Genomic DNA, 16,845 nt, shown 5'->3' on the forward strand with positions numbered 1-16,845 from the left:
AGGGCCCACTCAGGGGGCGCCTGGGCGTGAGCGGCTGCCGTGGTCCAGGAGAGGAAACCGCATCCCCCCACTCGGTCATCCTGGGAAAACGGAGGAGGACGTTCACCGCCTTCACCCGCCACCACGTGAGCCTGACACACCCGCTGCTGTGGCTGCAGGTCAGGAGGCGGCAGGAGCTGCAAGCCCTGCCGACCGTGAGATGAAAGGAGGCTATGAGATGAAACCAAGGAAATGGAGACATTTTAATGCAAGAAAAAGAACAGCGGGCACAGCTCCCTGCCCGACGGCGGTCCTGCCGGGAATGTGCGCTCCGAGCGTCCCGTCCCCGAGCAGGCGGTGCCCGGCCGCTGGGCCCCTGCATCACGGGCCGCACACCTGCCCCCTGCGTCACATTCAACTGCTGCTGCGGCTCCTCGGCCGGCTGTGCCCTCTGGGGGCCCTGCCCCCGCTCCGGGCAGCCAGGCCGGACCCTCAGCCGCCCAGCCCCGCGGGATAGCGGCTCCGTGCCCGCTCCCTCCGAGGGAGGGCCTGGGCCCGGGCTCTCGCTGGTGGGAGAAGCCCCCGGCTGGGCGGCTCTGCGGGCACACGATGCCTCTGCCCTCGCCCAGAGCCCTGCCGGTGGGGCCCGGACACCCGCCGAGTCCCGTGGCCACTCGCCCCTCACAGCTGGTCCTCGTCCACCCACACGGTCTTGCGCTGCTCCTCGCCGATCTTGTCCTTGACCACGCGCAGCAGCTCCTCCACGCTGCCCCACATGTCGGTCTCCACCGTGGCGTACAGGCAGGGCAGCGCCTCCAGCTCCTTCTCCTTCAGCCGGCACAGGCGCAGGAACTCCTCCTCCGTGTCCGGCCGCGGCAGCATCTTCCTGCGGGTGGGGCGGGGCGGGGTGGGCTCAGGGCTGGGGAGAGGCTGCAGGTCGCGCGGACGGCTGGGCCCCGGGGTGTGCGACCATTGTCCAGCCCAGCCGCCCCTGCTGGAGGCCACCCCCCCTCGGGCCACCCCGCCGACCACTCCTTCCCTGGCTGTTTCTCCGCAGCGGCTGCTGCCTCTCGCACACGGTGTACTGAGCCCTTCTACTCTGCTCTACGGAAATCCCAAGAGGTGGGGATTAAAAAACCCACTTTCTTTTTACTTTCCCACGTGGTCAGGTACATAGAAATAAAACCTCCCATCGTCACTATTCCTCCGTGCACAGCTTAGCGGTAAGTTCACTCACACGCTGTGCAACCGTCACCACCATCATCTCCAGAACTTCCCATCTCCCCAGCTGAGCGTCTGTCCCCATTAAACACTCACTCCCCGCCCAGCCCCTGGCCCCTCCACCCGTCTCTCTGAACGTGACTCCTCTGGGCCTCGTGTAGGCGAGTCACACAGTGTGCGTCCTCTGAGCACAGTGTCCATGTTTCATGTGTCAGAGCTCCGTTCCCCTGAAAGCAGGGAGGGGGGGACATCGGCCGCGGGATGGACAAGGCCCTGAAATCATGTGCTCTGGCCCTGCCGAGGCGTGAGGGGCGAGTGATTAAATGCTTGACTAACGGAGTAGGCTAATGTTTCAGCTGGCGATTTTGTGTGGCCCAAGAATGATGTGTTACACTCCAACGGCCCTGGAAAACAGGGTCCCCCCGCCCCCACCTCAGGGGTGACGACCATCCCACTGCATGGGTGGGCCCCGCTCCGCTGGCTCCTGGCCCATCCGTGGGCACTGGGCTGGCCGCGGAACGTGGGTGGGTGAGCACCTGCCCAGCCCTGCTGTGGCCAGGAGTGGGGTTGCGGGGTCCCTGGAGGTGGTGTTAATTTTGGGGGCCCTCCATCGTGTTTCCCGCAGCAGCCACACCATCCCGTTCCCACGGCGAGCTGCGGGGTCTGCTCTGGATGAGGGCCACCTGGGGTGTGTGAAGTGGTCAGGTGGGACTCTGGTCTCATCTGCTCCCTCAGGGGTCCCCTAGGTCCTGGCACTTAACAGGCGCCCCCCAAACATCTGGGGACAGAGCGCAGTGGCCTCAGCTCTCCTCTCAGTCTTGGTCGTGTGCGAGGAGAGGTGGGGTCAGAGGTGATGCGTGTCCCCACCGGGCCCCAAACCTCAGCGTCATCCCGACTCCTCTCCTCTCAGACCCCACCGCCCAGCCTTTGACAAACTGCACACGACCTGGCCTCACCTCCCGCCAGACGGCCCCGGCTGCTCTGGGTGGGAGCCCCAGAGGCTTGGCGGTGGGGTGGGAGGAGAGGGGGTGCTCTAGGGCGCCTGGGGGTCTCGGAGCCCTACCTGAACCTCTTGATGTTCTTCTCCGACACCCGGATGAAGAGCACGATGGGGTAGATCCTGGACTTGATCAGGTCTCGCGTGCAGCTGATCCCGGCCTCCAGCAGGCAATGCTTGTTCTGCAGGCACAGCCCCGAGTCAGCAGCGGCCCACCTGCTCCTCCCCAGCTAGTGAGGGGCCTGGGCGGGGCCTGGGGTGTGGGAGTGGCCTGAGACACAGGGGTGGGGCCTGACATGCGGGGGGCGGGGCCTAGGATGCAGGTGTCGCCTGAGACACAGGGGGCGGGGCCTGAGACGCAGGGGTGGGGCCTGGGAGGTGGGGCGGGGCCTGACATGCGGGGGGCGGGGCCTAGGATGCAGGTGTCGCCTGAGGCACAGGGGGCGGGGCCTGAGATGCAGGGGCGGGGCCTGGGATGCAGACCAGGCTGAGAGCCCAGAGTGCCAGGGGCTGAACCAAGGCAGAACCGGGAATGATCAACAGCAAAACCCAGCCTCCTCTGGCCATGCATGGAGAAGGCACTGGGCGCCCAGGCGACCCTGGCGGCCTGAGTGAGTCCTAAAGTCAAAGGGGCACCAGGAACGCCAGCTGTGCCAGGTGCCGGGCAAAGGCGTCCCGGTCCCAGGCAGGGGGAGCACCCTCAGCGGGGTGCCCGGGCGTCCACAGGCCCCGGTGCCCGCCAGCTCATTTCCGAGGGGACAATCCCTGTGGCTGCAGGGTCGCTTCCAGCACAAACCACCTCTGCACGAAGCGGCCGTGAAGGTGGGAAACCGCACGTGCTCCCAGCGAGCGGCCGCGGGTCTCACCCCCGGGACCGGAACCGCACCGGGGCTCGCACGTGGGATGGAGAACTGACGCCGGCGCCCCATGTTCCCTCACTGCTCCCCGCCCTCCCGCCCAGCGGCCGCCGGCTTCTCGCAGATCTGACGGCATCACTGCCTCGCTCCCACGACCTCGTCCACTGTGCGAACCCTTCACTGGCCACGGCCCAGCCTCTGGCCACCGAGCCCCGGGCTGAGGGCTCTGCCTGTGCTTGTGTCTGCGAGTGACCAGGCCAGGAGGGTGCTGGCGTGACCATCTGCTGGACGGCAAATGCGAGCTCCTGGCCGTCCCCAAGGTCACACCCAAGGTCGGGAGCTGCGCTTTCAGAGCCCTGGGCTGGGAGAGACTCAGTGCGGAGGGCCGTGCGCCGGGCTCCAGAGGACGCTGCCCGCGCGCCGACACCTGCTCGTGTCGCTGCCATGACCTCTGGCGCTCCGTCTCCCCTCCTTTGGCCAACACCCCATCTGTCACCACCAGCTGGCCCTGGACCCGGCCCGGCCCCCACACACACGCTCTCTGTCTCTGGCCCTTGTTGTCACGGCCAAGCATCCCCCCCGCAAACAGCGTGAACTAGAACCCCAGGAAGCGGCAGAAACAGGAGGTTTCAAAACATGAGGGCACGTCAGAGCCGGGACGAGGCGTGGAGGGAAGAAGGGAGGAGGAGGAGAAGGAGGCGAGAGCCAGCCGCATCCCCACGGCGCTCAGCCACGGCCGAGGCGGCCTCCGCGGTCACCGGGCAGGGGCCACACCGCCCGGCCTCCCCCGCCTCACCTTGGCCGCCACGGCCTCGATGTTGGCGGGGACGATGCACTCGAAGGTGTTGGGGTTCTTCTCTCGGGAGTAGATGATGGTCTCTGACCTCTGCTTTCTGAGGAACTCGTCTCTCGTGACGACATCTGCGGGGACAGGCCCAGTCCTGAGGGAGGCTCGAGGCGGCGCTGGGCCGACGTCCTGTCCGCTCTGCCTTCCCATCGGGGCTGGACACAGCTGCAGGCCCGGGCCCACTCCTGGCCACGTGTACATAACCCGCCTCTCACCGCTGGAGGCTCCCGAGGGCGCGGCTGCGACTCCGCCGGCAGTGCCAGCACAGCTGTGAGTGCGCCTCACTCTGCTTCCCAGCGGTAAGTTTCACCGGACAAAGCGGCTCATGAGGATCATGGTGCCTGTCATGAGGGACTTCCTGCTCTACTCACCCACCCATCCACCCACCCATCTACCCATCCACTCAACTATCTTCCCATCAATCCATCTGCCCACCAGTCCACCCACCATCCATCAATCCACACACCTATCAATCCACCCACCAGTCCACCCACCATCCATCAATCCACCCACCTATCAATCCACCCACCAACCCACCCATCATCCATCTATCCATCCATCTATCAATCTGCTTACCAATCCATTCATCCGTCCACCACCCACCCATCCATCAAGTCATCTACCCATCCGTTCATCCATCTACTCACCCATCCATTTATCCATCCATCCATCCATCCATCCACATATCAACCCACCTGTCCATCCATCCATCTGTCCACCCACCACCCATCATTGTCTCCCTGCCACACGAGGATGCAGAAGTCCCCAGTGATGGGGTGGCTTGTCTCCCACATAAGGGCCCAGAGTGGGGACCCCTGGCTGACCCTGAAACCCGTATTCACACTGCCACCTTCAGAGTAAAGGGGGGAAGGGAAGACACCTGAGTGGGAACTTGGCCAGGCTGGCATGGGCACACAGGCCTCCCGTCCACACCCGGCCACTCCACCGCCCCTCCTGCTTCCCCAGCCGCTGTTGTGATGTGACGTGGCGGTGGGGGGGGCTCTGGCCGGCGGGGGGCTCACCTGGCTTGCACATGGTGAACTCCATGGCGCCCCCCGAGTTGAGCAGCTTCTGCACCAGCGCCTTGGCCAGCATGGTGGGCGTGAAGAGCACGGGCCGGCGGCGCTCGCAGTGGACGGCGCGCACCAGGCTGTAGGGGATCAGGCTGAGGTTCTTGCTGAGCTCGCTCTCGGGATCCAGCTCTGGGAGGGACAGAGAAGGGCTGGCTGGGGACCCCTGCTTGCCTGGCCCGGGTGGGGGGGCACGGAGGCCCTGGGTGCCTTCTGGCCTCACGGATCCTTTCGGGGGAGAATGGACCACGGAGCCCGGGTCTGGCAGATAAGGCTGACGGCAAGCCCACAGGCTCCGGGCCGCCCCTGGCCGCCAGGAAGCTTACGAGACCCTGGGCCAGGCCCTGTGCTGCGAGCTGGGCAATGACAACAAGCAGGCATGTGGCCCTGCCTCTGGGCGCTCCATGCCAGGAGGGCTGTGGTGGCAGAAGGCAGACAAGGTGCGAGGAGCAAACACCAACTCGGTCCCTCTGGACGGCACTGAGTGCCGAGGAGGGGCCTGGAGTGGACGGGCAGGGATGCTGCTCTGACGAGGGGCATGGACAGCGAGGGGCTGGAGTCAGGCCCATCTGGGCAGAGGAGGTGGACGCCAGGGAGTCAGGATTGCGGGAGCCCGCAAGGGGCAGGGCTGACCGGGCGCCAGGCGGAGCCCTGGAAGCTGCAGGGGCAGAGGCAGGAGCGCACGGCCTCATGCCGCCTTCCCACCCCATGCGGGCTGGAGGAGCCGCCTTCCGGAAACCAGAGGCTGGTCATGTGCTTTGTCTGACCCAGCAGCCCAGGCCCCACTCTGGCCACCAGCAGGCCCTGCACAGGGGCCTGTGCCCGGGGCCCCTCCCCGGCGTGATGAGTGGCAGGAGCGCGCACAGGGGACAGGCACCAACAAGCAAACGCTCCCAGCAAACAGCTCCCACCAGCACGGCTTCTGGGCACAAACCAACCGGAGCGGGGCTCGCGGGGATGGGCTTGGCAAACGCCACCTGGGGGGCTGTGTGTCCCCCCCAGCTGAGGCCAGGCAGATCCTCCCCGGGAGGCACCCTGTTTGGAGGGAGATGTTCCAGCGCCCCTTGCGGGGACCCTGAGCCGCTGGGCCAGCGGGGAGGGGCCAGCCGGTGGGTGCTGTACCTTCCTGCCTGTCCGCCAAGAGCTTGGTGGCGTCCATGGAGGGCCGGGCCAGGCCCCCGCGCGGGCTCCCGGGCACGATGCGCACGCGCTCATTGCTGTTCATCCTCTTGTACTTGTTCTCCGACCTGCTGACGAACTGGGGGCAGAGGGCGCACACGGCTGTTGACCGCGTTCGCGTCTAACCCGCCCCCGTGCTCTCAGCCTGACTCCGCAGACCTCTGTCCAGGTCCCAGCCTGCCCGGCCCGGCCCCCACTCCCCCTGGGGACACAGGAGCCCGCAGGCCTGCGGTCCTTGTGCGTGGGTGTCATTAGGTAACTGAGTGGACAGGCGCCCACTCTCTCCTCGCCCAGGCTTGGAGCTGGGGGCTCCTCCTGCGGCCCCGCCTGCATCCTGCAGACCATGGGTGCGGCCTCCGCAGGCAGTGGGGCCAGGGGTGCCCGGCCGCTGAAGGCCCTGGCTGGGAGCCCCACTGGCTGGGAGCCCTGTGGCTGGGAGCCCCGTTGGTGGACAGCCCAGGCCCCACCTCCCGGACACTGCTCTCTGCACCCATCTTGCTGTCCTCAGATCCTCCAGGACCTGCTCCCTCCCAAGTTCAGGGATGAGGTCTGGGGGGCCGAGAGGGCTACCCCCATGGCTGGCACAGAACCCAGGCTCCCACCATGTCCCCTGGACACTCTGCGTCTCTCCACACCCTCCTCTGCCAGGAGGGGAGTTGGGGAGCCGGGAGGGAAGTCAGGGAGCTGGGTGGGAAGTTGGGGAGCAGGGAGGGGAGTTGGGGAGCCGGGAGGGGAGTCGGGGAGCCGGGAGGGAAGTTGGGAAGCCGGGAGGGAAGTTGGGGAGCCGGGAGAGGAGTTGGGGAGCTGGGAGGGGAGTTGGGGAGCCGGGTGGGAAGTTGGGAAGCCTGGAGGGGAGTTGGGGAGCCGGGAGAGGAGTTGGGGAGCCGGGAGGGAAGTTGGGGAGCCGGGAGGGAAGTTGAGGAGCCGGGAGGGGAGCCTGGGAGCCGGGATTTCTGTCTGCTGTGCTGTCAAGCGGCCCCTGGACATCAGCTTGCTGACATGTGGCAGTAACGTGTGGTCCCGCGTGTCCTGCCCCCAGGATGCCTCAGGCCCAGCAGGGTTCCCTGCTACCTCTGCCAGGGGCTTCCTGCTACCTGTCCGCATCCCCTGGGCTTTCGGGTCACACCGTTCACCGTGCCTCTGGGTCTCCGTGTCCCAGCAGCAGGACAGAGCGGTGGAGGGACACGCCCCGCAGGCCCAGCTTAGAGCTGCTCCCTCAGCTCTGTCGCCTGTGACCGCGGGGACGGCCACATGGACCTGCTCACCGTGTGTGTGAAACCACTTCTGATCTCACGGGACACCCCCACCAGCCACTCTGTGGTCCTGGGATAATGACCCATGAAAACAAGTCCCTGTAGAACTGAGTGTAAGGGAAGATCATTTGGTCCCGAAGAGCTAAACTGGCTCGGTGGTTAGATAAGGTTTGAGGATCTGCTGGTTCCCGTCTCCCTCGGCTGCGGGCGGCTCAGGGAGAAACGGACGCTCAGCCCGAGGGACACACTGACCCGGACACCGGCAACGTGCTTCCCTTTCCTGGGACGCGGCTTCCGGTTCCTGTTACTGTTTAGCAGAGGCTGAGCTTCCAGCCACGAGCTCCCCAACCCCTTAGGAAAGCAGCGGGTTTGCTTTCCGCAGGCGCAGAGCCCGCAGACCGGCCCGCTGCCAGGTCGCCTGGACGGGAGGGGCAGGGCCAGGGGCTGAGGAGCCGCGGGCGCCCGGGCCTCACCTGGAGCAGCTGGCCGAAGAGGAAACTGGCTCTCGAGAGGCGGGGGCTGACCCGGGGGTCAGTGGCGGAGAGCGGCTCTTCGGGCTGCAGGGTGTTCTGAAACCAGGTGACCCCCCATCAGCCCCGCGGCGCCCGGCAGGACACGCCACCGCCACCGAGACACAGGCGTGTCGCAAGCCCCCTCCGAGCCGACAGGAAGTGCCAGCCAGGGACCCGCGTCCCGGCAGGGGCAGCTCAGACGGCAGGAGAAGCCCGAGGCCCGTTCCCATGGAGACGAGAGCCCTGGCTCAGCATCGCCGTGGCCTCCGGTCACAGGGCGGGCTCCTCCCGGAGGGGCGTCCTGAGAACCAAGTCCCCCCGGGACCCTTCACCCCAGGACTTCTCCACTCCCGGCTGCGATCCCTCCCAAGATGGGGGAGCCCCGGCGGGCAGGGCGGGCACCTACCCGGAAGGCCCTGAGGGTGTGGTGGGCGCTGTCGGCCTCCTCCCGGCTGCCCCGCTGCATCAGCCGCTGCAGCTTGACCAGGAGCAGCTGCTGGGCTCTGGGGAGGGGACAGGGGGGCGGAACCTCAGGGCCGGCGCCGAGGCAGGGCCAGCCCTGGGCAGGGGCCGTGCGTGAGGGCTGTGAGCGGGAGCCTCGCCTCTGGGCCTGAGTCCTGCCTCCAGGGCCATCATAGTGGCGCTGAGGCAGAGCCTTGGGTTCCTCATCTGTTAACGGTCCTATGAAGGCCGCCCCCCAGGCCTGGCCTGGGCCATGGTGCTGGCGTTTACAGATGCTTTACGGACGCCTGTGCGTCTAGCGGGGCGGTTGTTAGGTCGGAGAGAGCCCAGAATCGGATACATGCAGACATGTGACGAGATAATGGACTCCCCCTGGCATGTCTAACAGATCAGCACGCCAGACACAGATACTGGCTTCTCCCTGAATCAACACCGACCCCCACACAGATACTGACTCCTTCCTGAATACCTGGCTGACCCCCTGCAGCTGAAACTTCAACTGAATACCTCAGCTCATGTCCCTGCCCCTCACCTAACCGCAGTATAAAAACAGCGCCCCCCTCCCTGTTGGCGTGAATCCACGTGCCCTGTCCTTGGGGTACGTGGGTCTCCCGGGGACGCAGAATAAACTTTCCTTCCTTCCCTCCCTCTCTCCTCCCTCCCTTCCTCCCTCCCTCCCTCCCTCCCTTCCTCCCTTCCTTCCCTGATCAACTCTCTTTATTTCCTTCGCTGCCTCCTGAGCCACCTAACCTAACAGCGGTGTGTGTGGGGGAGGCTGGGGCTCAGCCCCTGGTGGCCACTGGCTACTGCTGTGTCATTCCGGGCCCAGGCCCAGCGGACGCGAGCGGGAAGCTGCGGGAGAAGGACCGGGAGGGCGCTCGGGGACTTAGGGAGAGAGCAGCGTCCCCGAGGCAGGAAGGCTCCCAGGAGGGGGAACGGGCCTCGCTGCTCCACGGCCAGGCGCCCGCGTGTCCCCTGGGCTGAGCGGCCGCCCCAGGCCCCGCCTCACCGGCTGTAGCTGGGGATGGTGCCCAGGTCCAGGTCGTGGTCCGTGAACGGGTCGACGCGCGCGCACAGCCACTCGTGCCGGTCCTGGTACATGGTGTCGCGCACGTGCACCACGTCGTCGCACCTCAGGGACAGGGAGCAGGCGTCCAGCTGGCCGGAGATGTTCAGGTTCAGCCGGATGTAGAAGGAGTCCCCTGAGGTGACCAGGCCCTCCTCCATGTCCTTCAGCAGCTTCCGGTACCCTGGCAGGAGGCAGGGGACACGCACCGATGAGGCGGTGCCGGGCCTCCCGCCGCCACCGCCGCCGCCTCCCGGGCATATCCACCTGCCCGGACTCCTCTCCGAACTGCTGGCACGGAGACGCCGGGCCCCCCAGGGAACTAGCAGCTGTGTCCCTTACGGGGCTCCCGGCTCGTCCTGGCGTCCAGGAAGCTCAGAGCTAAATTTTGGGCCAAGTTGCAACAAATCTGGTGTCTCTGCCACACCCCCACGCCTTCCCCACCCTCACCCGGCGCTCTAGTCCAGTGATGGCGAACCTTCTGAGCTCGGCGTGCCAGCATTTTGAAAAACCCTAACTTAACTCTGGTGCCGTGTCACATATAGAAATTTTTTGATATTTGCAACCATAGTAAAACAAAGACTTATATTTTTGATATTTATTTTATATATTTAAATGCCATTTAACAAAGAAAAATCAACCAAAAAAATGAGTTCGCGTGTCACCTCTGACACGCGTGTCATAGGTTCGCCATCACTGCTCTAGGCAATGCACAGCTCGCACAGTGAGTACAAGTGTCATCGTGGGACTCAGCGTGAGGGATTCGCACAGACCCGTGGTTGGCAAACTGCGGCTCGCGAGCCACATGCGGCTCTTTGGCCCCTTGAGTGTGGCTCTTCCTAAGCCTTAGGAGCACCCTAATTAAGTTAATAACAATGTACCTACCTATATAGTTTAAGTTTAAAAAATTTGGCTCTCAAAAGAAATTTCAATCGTTGTACTGTTGGTATTTGGCTCCGTTGACGAATGAGTTTGCCGACCACTGCCACAGACGGACACGCCCACAAGCACCATGCAGAGCGCTCGCTCACCCCTCCCGCCAACACCCTTCCTGGGACCAGCCCCCCACTGCCGCCTCCACAGGCCAGCGTGCCCGCTGCGCACGCGTGCAGCCAACAGCAGGGCCCCCGCCTGCTTCTGTTGCCCAACACCATGCCCGTGAGCGCCATCGACGCTGCGTGCAGCATCCGTGCCCTTTTCACTGCTGTGCACGAGTCCACGTGGCGTGGGTCTCTCCTGCGTGCACATGGGTGCTGTCCCAGGCCTCGGCTGCTGTGCACAGCCCTGCGACAGGCATCCTATGCCTCTCTGGTGGACGTGTGGACTGGTGTCTCTTGGACACAGTCACAGACGTGGGGTTCTCAGGCCCCGGTTATGCGTCTGTTAAGCACACGCGGCCGAGTGGGTTTCTGAAGGGCGAGGACCACGGCATCTGTGGTTAGACCAGTGGTTCTCAACCTTCTGGCCCTTTAAATACAGTTCCTCGTGTTGTGACCCAACCATAAAATTATTTTCGTTGCTACTTCATCACTGCCATGTTGCTACTGTTATGAATCATAATGTAAATATCTGATATGCAGGATGGTCTGAGGCGACCCCTGTGAAAGGGTCATTCGACCGCCAAAGGGGTCGCGACCCACAGGTTGAGAACCGCTGGGTTAGACCCACCTGACACCATTGCTCGTCAGTGTGACTCTTTCAAATCCCTTTGGAAGGAAGCAGGGCATGAAGCACAAATGCAGCAAATGCCGCAAGGGGTGCCCGTGACATGAACCCCTTTTCAGCCCCAGGTCAGCCCCACGCGCAGGGAGCTGCGGGAACATGGTGGGCGCGCACGCGGTCCCAACAGCCAGGCCCGGAGACCGCTCGTCAGACGGCCACACCGCACACGGGCCGCCTGAGCCAGCAGGCGTGTGCGCGTGTTCACGGCCCCCCCACCTGCCGGGTCGTGTTGATGCTGATCGCTCTGTGAGCGCCCCGCCCGGAGGAGACCCTATAAGCCGGCGGGTGGAGGGAGATTGCCTCCGCTGAGCTCCAGACCCAGGCTGTCCCGCTGCCCACCTCTGGGGGGCCCCGCCAGGCCCAGCCGGGAAGCCTGGGGGAGGCGGCAGGGCGGCGAGAGCGGCTATTTCTGCGCTGATGAAACATTCATGAGCCTGTGGTTAAAAATAAGCTCCAGCTGCAGAGATAATCACTCGGGGAAACACGGAGGTGAGGGCCTGGCACAGGGAAGACGGAGCTCGGCGCTCCCGCCCGGGGCCGGACCAGGAGCGGGTGAGGCCTGGCTGTCCTGGGCCCGGGGCCACAGCACAAAGGCCTGGCCCTCCGTGTGGCTGCACGGCCCTGCTCCTGCCAGAGCGGCCACCGCAGAGCCCACGCCAACCCCGGGGCTGGACCCGACAGAGGAAGCAGCTCCAGCCCGGCCCGGAGCGGGGAGCAGGCCAGGCAGGGCCAGTCCCGTCACTGGGAGCCCCGGCGGCCTCCGGCCCCTGCTCCTGGCTGGACCTGCAGCGCGCCCGGAGCCGGGTGTGCGCCCGCGGTGCACCAGGCGGGTGCGCGGCGCTCACCTTCGTCGCCCTCCTGCTGCCACCCACACCCGCCCGTCAGATCCTCCTCCCCCCCGCACAGGGGCGCGACGAGAGGCCGCCGCCCGGGGTCCTGCCCGCCTGGTGTCCTGTGGCCGGCGCGCGGGCCTCACCTTCCTGGTTGGCCTTGTAGTGCAGGGTGACGGGCCCGCTGCACCTCTGGATGGTCCAGTGCGCCTCCTCCTTCGTGCAGGAGTCCAGGGGCACGCTCTGCCGCTCGCCCTTGATGCAGCCTTCTAGCTGGAGAACAGACCTGTTCCTGCTGGGCCGCGGCAGAGCCCGGGCCGGCGGCTCCCAGGAAGCGAGAGCGTCCCCCCACACTGCACCCCGCCTCGTCGCCTCGCTCGCCTCCTGTCTACCCCCCTCCCACATACGTGTGCTGGCCCGTGTGCACCCGCATGGGCACAGGCTCCCGAAACACACGTGAGGAGTGGCGGGGGGGGTGGGGGGGGGGAAGGGCTGGAGAGGGCTCCTAGCGAGGAGGGGACCCGCCCCCTTCCCGCCCCCTCCTGGCCTGGGGGCCGAGCTGAATGCAAGGCGTGGGGGTGGGACACGAGGACAGCCCCCTAGAGCCCCCTCCCCCGGGCCCCGCCCTCACCAGCAGCAGCTGCAGGCCCTCGTGCAGCCCGGCCTTCTCGGCCAGCGAGCCCGGCTTGACCGAGTGCACGAAGCTGCCGCTCGCGTTGCCGCCGAGCAGGGTGAGCTGGGAGGTGAGGCTGTCGCCGCTCAGCGTGGTGTGCTGCACCGAGGGCTGCACCGCGGGCCCGGGGCCCCGCGCCTGCCCCACCGACGTGACTGACGGCCGGAAGGGTCTGGGCAGGAAACAGAACAGGGGGTCGTGCTGGAGCTGGGCACCTGTCCCCGGACCACGGAGGGCGGGCGCTGCTACCGCAGCCACCTCGAGGGAGAGCTGTGCACACGGGCGGGAAGCTGAGCTGCTCCGGGCCATCGGCAGTGACCCAGTGACCCAGTGACCGCGGCGGGAGACACTGCTGCCCTGAGAACCAGGTCTCCGCCCACTCCTCCTTGATGGGCGGGGGCCCAGGGCCAGGCAAACGGGGTAGGGGGGCCCTGCTTCGTGGCACCCCCAGCTGTGTGGCTGGGGAAGCCCCCCCCCCCCCGGGCCTGATTGGGGGACTCAGATTCTAGCTTTCAAGGGGCCATGGTCAGTTCCCTTCGTGGGGGTCCCACCTGGTGAGTGGCCTCCACCCCAGCACCCCTTCCCGCAGCCACAGTACCTTTCTAGAGAGAACTTCCTAAACATGAGGTTGACCTGCTCCAGGTCGAAGGCGTCCACGCCCTCGGACTGGTGGGAGGAGGAGGAGGAGTGGATGGAGGGGGGTCCGAAGGAGCACCGCTCGTGGCTGTCATCTGCAAAGGGACGGGGCCCTCAGGACCCAGGAGCAGGGGCGGAGCGGAGAGGGTGCCCTGGGCCGCTCCTGGGAGGCTCCCCCGCGTGAGGGAGCTGGGAGAAGGGCAGCCTCAGCCAGGCCCCTGAGGCCCTGATGCTGATGGCCTGGTTCCCCCTGCCCCCCCAGGAGCCCCTCTTTGCAGGACTAAGGACCCATGTCTGTGTCTGGAAAAGGCGGCCACCGTCCGCAGCTGCTGGTTCTGTTTCTGAATTGGGCTCATTTGGGGACCACCCGAGGTCTCACTACCCTCAACCAGCTCTGGGCCTGGGAGGCTGGGGGCGGGGCTGGGTGGGGCAGGAGGGCAAAGCCTAGACCTTGCAAAGCTGTCCCCCTCCCCCTCCCCCTCCTCCTCCCCACTCGGCATGACTGAGCGAGTGCCGGGGAAGGCCGCCCGGCACAGCTCGGCTCGGCAGAGGCTCCGCAGCCCCTGCTCGGGCTGATCACGAGGCTGGTCTGCAAGGGAATTTGTCCGGACGCTGCAGAAGCGCTTGGCCCGCTGCCCAGAACTCTCCCGCGTCCCCTTCCCCAACTCCTCCAATTCTCCTCGTTCCCAGCCTCCATTAGGGCTGACCTCTCTTAACACTTGATAGAGCTCCTGATGGCTCCCAATTACGGAGCCACTAATCTCTCATTTTATCTTCGGGCAGGCGGCGAGCTGGCCTGGAGGAGAGCCATCTCCAGAGGCCAAACCCTCCTGTCCCCTCCGCCCGCCAGCCAGGGGCTCCCGGTGTGGAACTCGGCACCGTCCCCTGGACCACAACCTCTGCCTCGGCAAGGACTCAGGGACACGCGTGTGAGCCCCGTGCACGTGGCCCAGGCCCGCGAGGCACGGGGCTCAGGGGGTGAGGCTGAAGCAGGCCACCAGCCGTCAGGGCGGGGCTGGGGCCGCACACGCTCTCCCCCAGAGACGGAGCCCCTTCCCGGCTCCCTGCAGGGCTCTGCATGGCACAGCGGGCCCAGGCGCCGGTCTAGGAGCGCCACGTGCCCTCGCTGTCCAGCGCTCCCTGCCCCACGCCTCCTTAACTGCCGCCCCACCTCAGCCCCCCTCCCCTCTCCTACTTGTCTTGTTCAGGTTGGTTAACAGCTTAATAAATGGATGCTTAGGCGGCCGCCCTGCCTCCAGGCCACCGTCCACCCACCGCGCCCTCATCTGATTCTGCGAAGTGAGAACAGAAGCACTTGTGCCGGTCGCTGGGAACCCATGAAACGGGACCAGGGCGCTCGCTACAGCCCGAGAGCTGTTCCCTCTTAAAGACCCAGGCCGAGCTCTGGCCCGTGCGCAGCAGCCCGTGTCCCCACGGCCCACGGAACAGAGGGCAGGCCCGGCCAGCGTGGCTCCGTGGTTGAGCTTTGACCTATGGACCAGGAGGTCAAGGGCACATGCCCGGGGTGCAGACTCCATCCCCAGTAGGGGGCGTGCAGGAGGCAGTTGATCCATGATTCTCTCTCATCACTGATGTTTCTCTCTCTCTCCCCCTCTTCCTTCCTCTCTGAAATCAATAAAAATATATTTAAAAGAAAAAAAACCACCCAAAAAACCAAAGGACAGCCCTCCGGCGCCTTCAGCCTCGCAGCCCACCAGGACGGAGGCCTCTCTGTGCGCGGGCAGCACCTGGGCGTCCTCTCAGAACCCATCCCCTCGCTCCTGAGGCCCTACTATGTGCAGGGCTCCGTCCCGCGGGCCCTGCTCCCACTCAGTGCCAGGCAGCGCGGCACCTGCAAAGGCTCGGAGCCGCCGGGTACCCACCGTCAAGGTCTAAGGCGTCGAAGCCACCGCTGTCGTTGTCCTCGTCCATGGCGCTGCAAGACACAAGGAGGGCGGGAGGGCGGTGGGCTGGGTGTGCGGGGCTCGGGGAGGGGAGCCTCTGGGACGGCCTGGCTTTCTGAGATGCTGGTTCTGAGAGGGCAGGAGGGATGGAGAGAGGAGGGTCGGCGGGAGGGGGGCTGTGGCTGAGGGGGGTGGATGCGGCGGGCGCTCTGCTGGGGAGGGGGGAGGTGTGTGGGGGTGGCACCAAGGTGTCAGCCTTCTCCCAGGTCCAGGTTGTTCACGCGTGCTCCTTGCCAGGGAGTATCGAGGCCCAAGCCAGGCCCCGGCGGGACCGGAGAAATGGGTCCAGCCCCGCCCGCGACCTGTGCTCTCGGTCCTTCAGGACCCGACATCTCAGACTTGAGTGTGACACGCCATCTGCGGCTGGTGGGAGACGTGCCACCCAGGTGTTCCCTGCCGTGCTGCCCAGGTGTGCCCCTGCCGTGCCGCCCAGGTGTTCCCTGCCGTGCCGCCCAGGTGTGCCCTGCCGTGCCGCCCAGGTGTGCCCCTGCCATGCCGCCCAGGTGTGCCCTTATGGTGCCGCCCAGGTGTGCCCCTGCCATGCCGCCCAGGTGTGCTCTTATGGTGCCGCCCAGGTGTGCCCCTGCCATGCCGCCCAGGTGTGCCCCTGCCATGCCGCCCAGGTGTGCCCCTGCTGTGCCACCCAGGTGTGCCCCTACGGTGCCGCCAGGTGTATCTGAGTGGTTTTCTGGGACCCTGATGGTTTCCAAGAGGCGAGGAGGGGGGAGAGGGAGGATCTGGGCCATGCCCGGTGCTGGCTCTGCCACCTGGGCCCAAACCCTGGAGCCACGGGCGGAGGACCCCGACTTTGCGCACACCAGGCAAGTGGCGCCGGTTCTGCCATTTGCTCGCTGGCTGGTGGCCCTGGGAAAGCCAGGTCCCTTCTCTGAGCCTCGGCCTCCTCGTCTGTAAAATGGGTCCCGCGCTGCCCTCCCAGGCGCCCGGGAGGGAAGGGGTCAGTGCAGAGGGCACGGCAGGCACCAGGCCCGTCACCCACCTCCGATGGGGCGCGTCCTCCTTGCAGCGCCTGACGATGGAGTCGTTCCCCGGGGGCTCGGCGGTGATGGACATGATACTGGACCGGCTCCGGTGGGGCTGCTTCTGATGCCAGGGACAGTGTTATGGGGCCAGGCAGCCCCGCCCGGGCCCCCGCGGGCACCGGGATCACAGGCACAGCGACCACATTGGCACGGACAGGGCCCCGCCTCCGCTGGGGTGTGGGGCCTGCCAGCGGGTCTCAGTGGGGACCTCGCCCACCCAGAACCAGCACAGTCGCTCCTCTGCGGAGGGGCGGGGGTGGGGGCGCAGGCGGGGAGGATGGGCTGCAGGCGGGAGTGGCCTTGTACCGGCACAGGCTGAGCGCCAGGGCCCCAGCTGCGAGGTCGGGGCACCCGCCCTGGACCAGATGAAGACCTGCAGGCCTGGTGTGTGGGGGGCAGTGGGGCGACCTTTCGAAACCAGGCCTGCTGGCTCCTGGCAAGGGCTGCCTTCTACGAGCGCCGGATCCCCGCCCAGAGCTGGGGTTAGACTCGCTAATCCCCAGACCTCTGCTGCTGGCGGGTGGGGGAGGCGGCTGA

At 66.2% G+C, this 16,845-nt stretch overlaps 1 protein-coding gene across 3 annotated transcripts in view; it reads right to left on the reverse strand.

The window, feature by feature from the left end:
• Positions 1 to 223: 223 nt before the first annotated feature.
• Positions 224 to 16,845, reverse strand: part of CARD11 (caspase recruitment domain family member 11) — a 68,596-nt gene continuing 51,974 nt past the window's right edge. For 2 of the 3 annotated variants that reach the window (XM_070414294.1, XM_070414295.1), the window contains exons 13-25: positions 16,266 to 16,369; positions 15,188 to 15,240; positions 13,267 to 13,399; positions 12,627 to 12,840; positions 12,142 to 12,268; positions 9,387 to 9,627; positions 8,322 to 8,418; positions 7,877 to 7,972; positions 6,094 to 6,229; positions 4,924 to 5,103; positions 3,851 to 3,975; positions 2,264 to 2,379; positions 224 to 865 (exon numbers count right to left, since the gene is read on the reverse strand). In XM_070414294.1, coding sequence (XP_070270395.1) covers positions 661 to 865; positions 2,264 to 2,379; positions 3,851 to 3,975; positions 4,924 to 5,103; positions 6,094 to 6,229; positions 7,877 to 7,972; positions 8,322 to 8,418; positions 9,387 to 9,627; positions 12,142 to 12,268; positions 12,627 to 12,840; positions 13,267 to 13,399; positions 15,188 to 15,240; positions 16,266 to 16,369 — 1,827 coding nt within the window. In that variant the 3' untranslated portion in view covers positions 224 to 660. The remainder of the gene's footprint in view (positions 866 to 2,263; positions 2,380 to 3,850; positions 3,976 to 4,923; positions 5,104 to 6,093; positions 6,230 to 7,876; positions 7,973 to 8,321; positions 8,419 to 9,386; positions 9,628 to 12,141; positions 12,269 to 12,626; positions 12,841 to 13,266; positions 13,400 to 15,187; positions 15,241 to 16,265; positions 16,370 to 16,845) is intronic. The other variant, XM_070414296.1, reaches the window with a different exon arrangement.

Source organism: Myotis yumanensis, unplaced genomic scaffold (assembly GCF_028538775.1).
Source record: "Myotis yumanensis isolate MYYU_CA2020_CCGP unplaced genomic scaffold, mMyoYum1.0.hap1 SCAF_5, whole genome shotgun sequence".
NCBI classification, from domain to species: Eukaryota; Metazoa; Chordata; class Mammalia; order Chiroptera; family Vespertilionidae; genus Myotis; species Myotis yumanensis.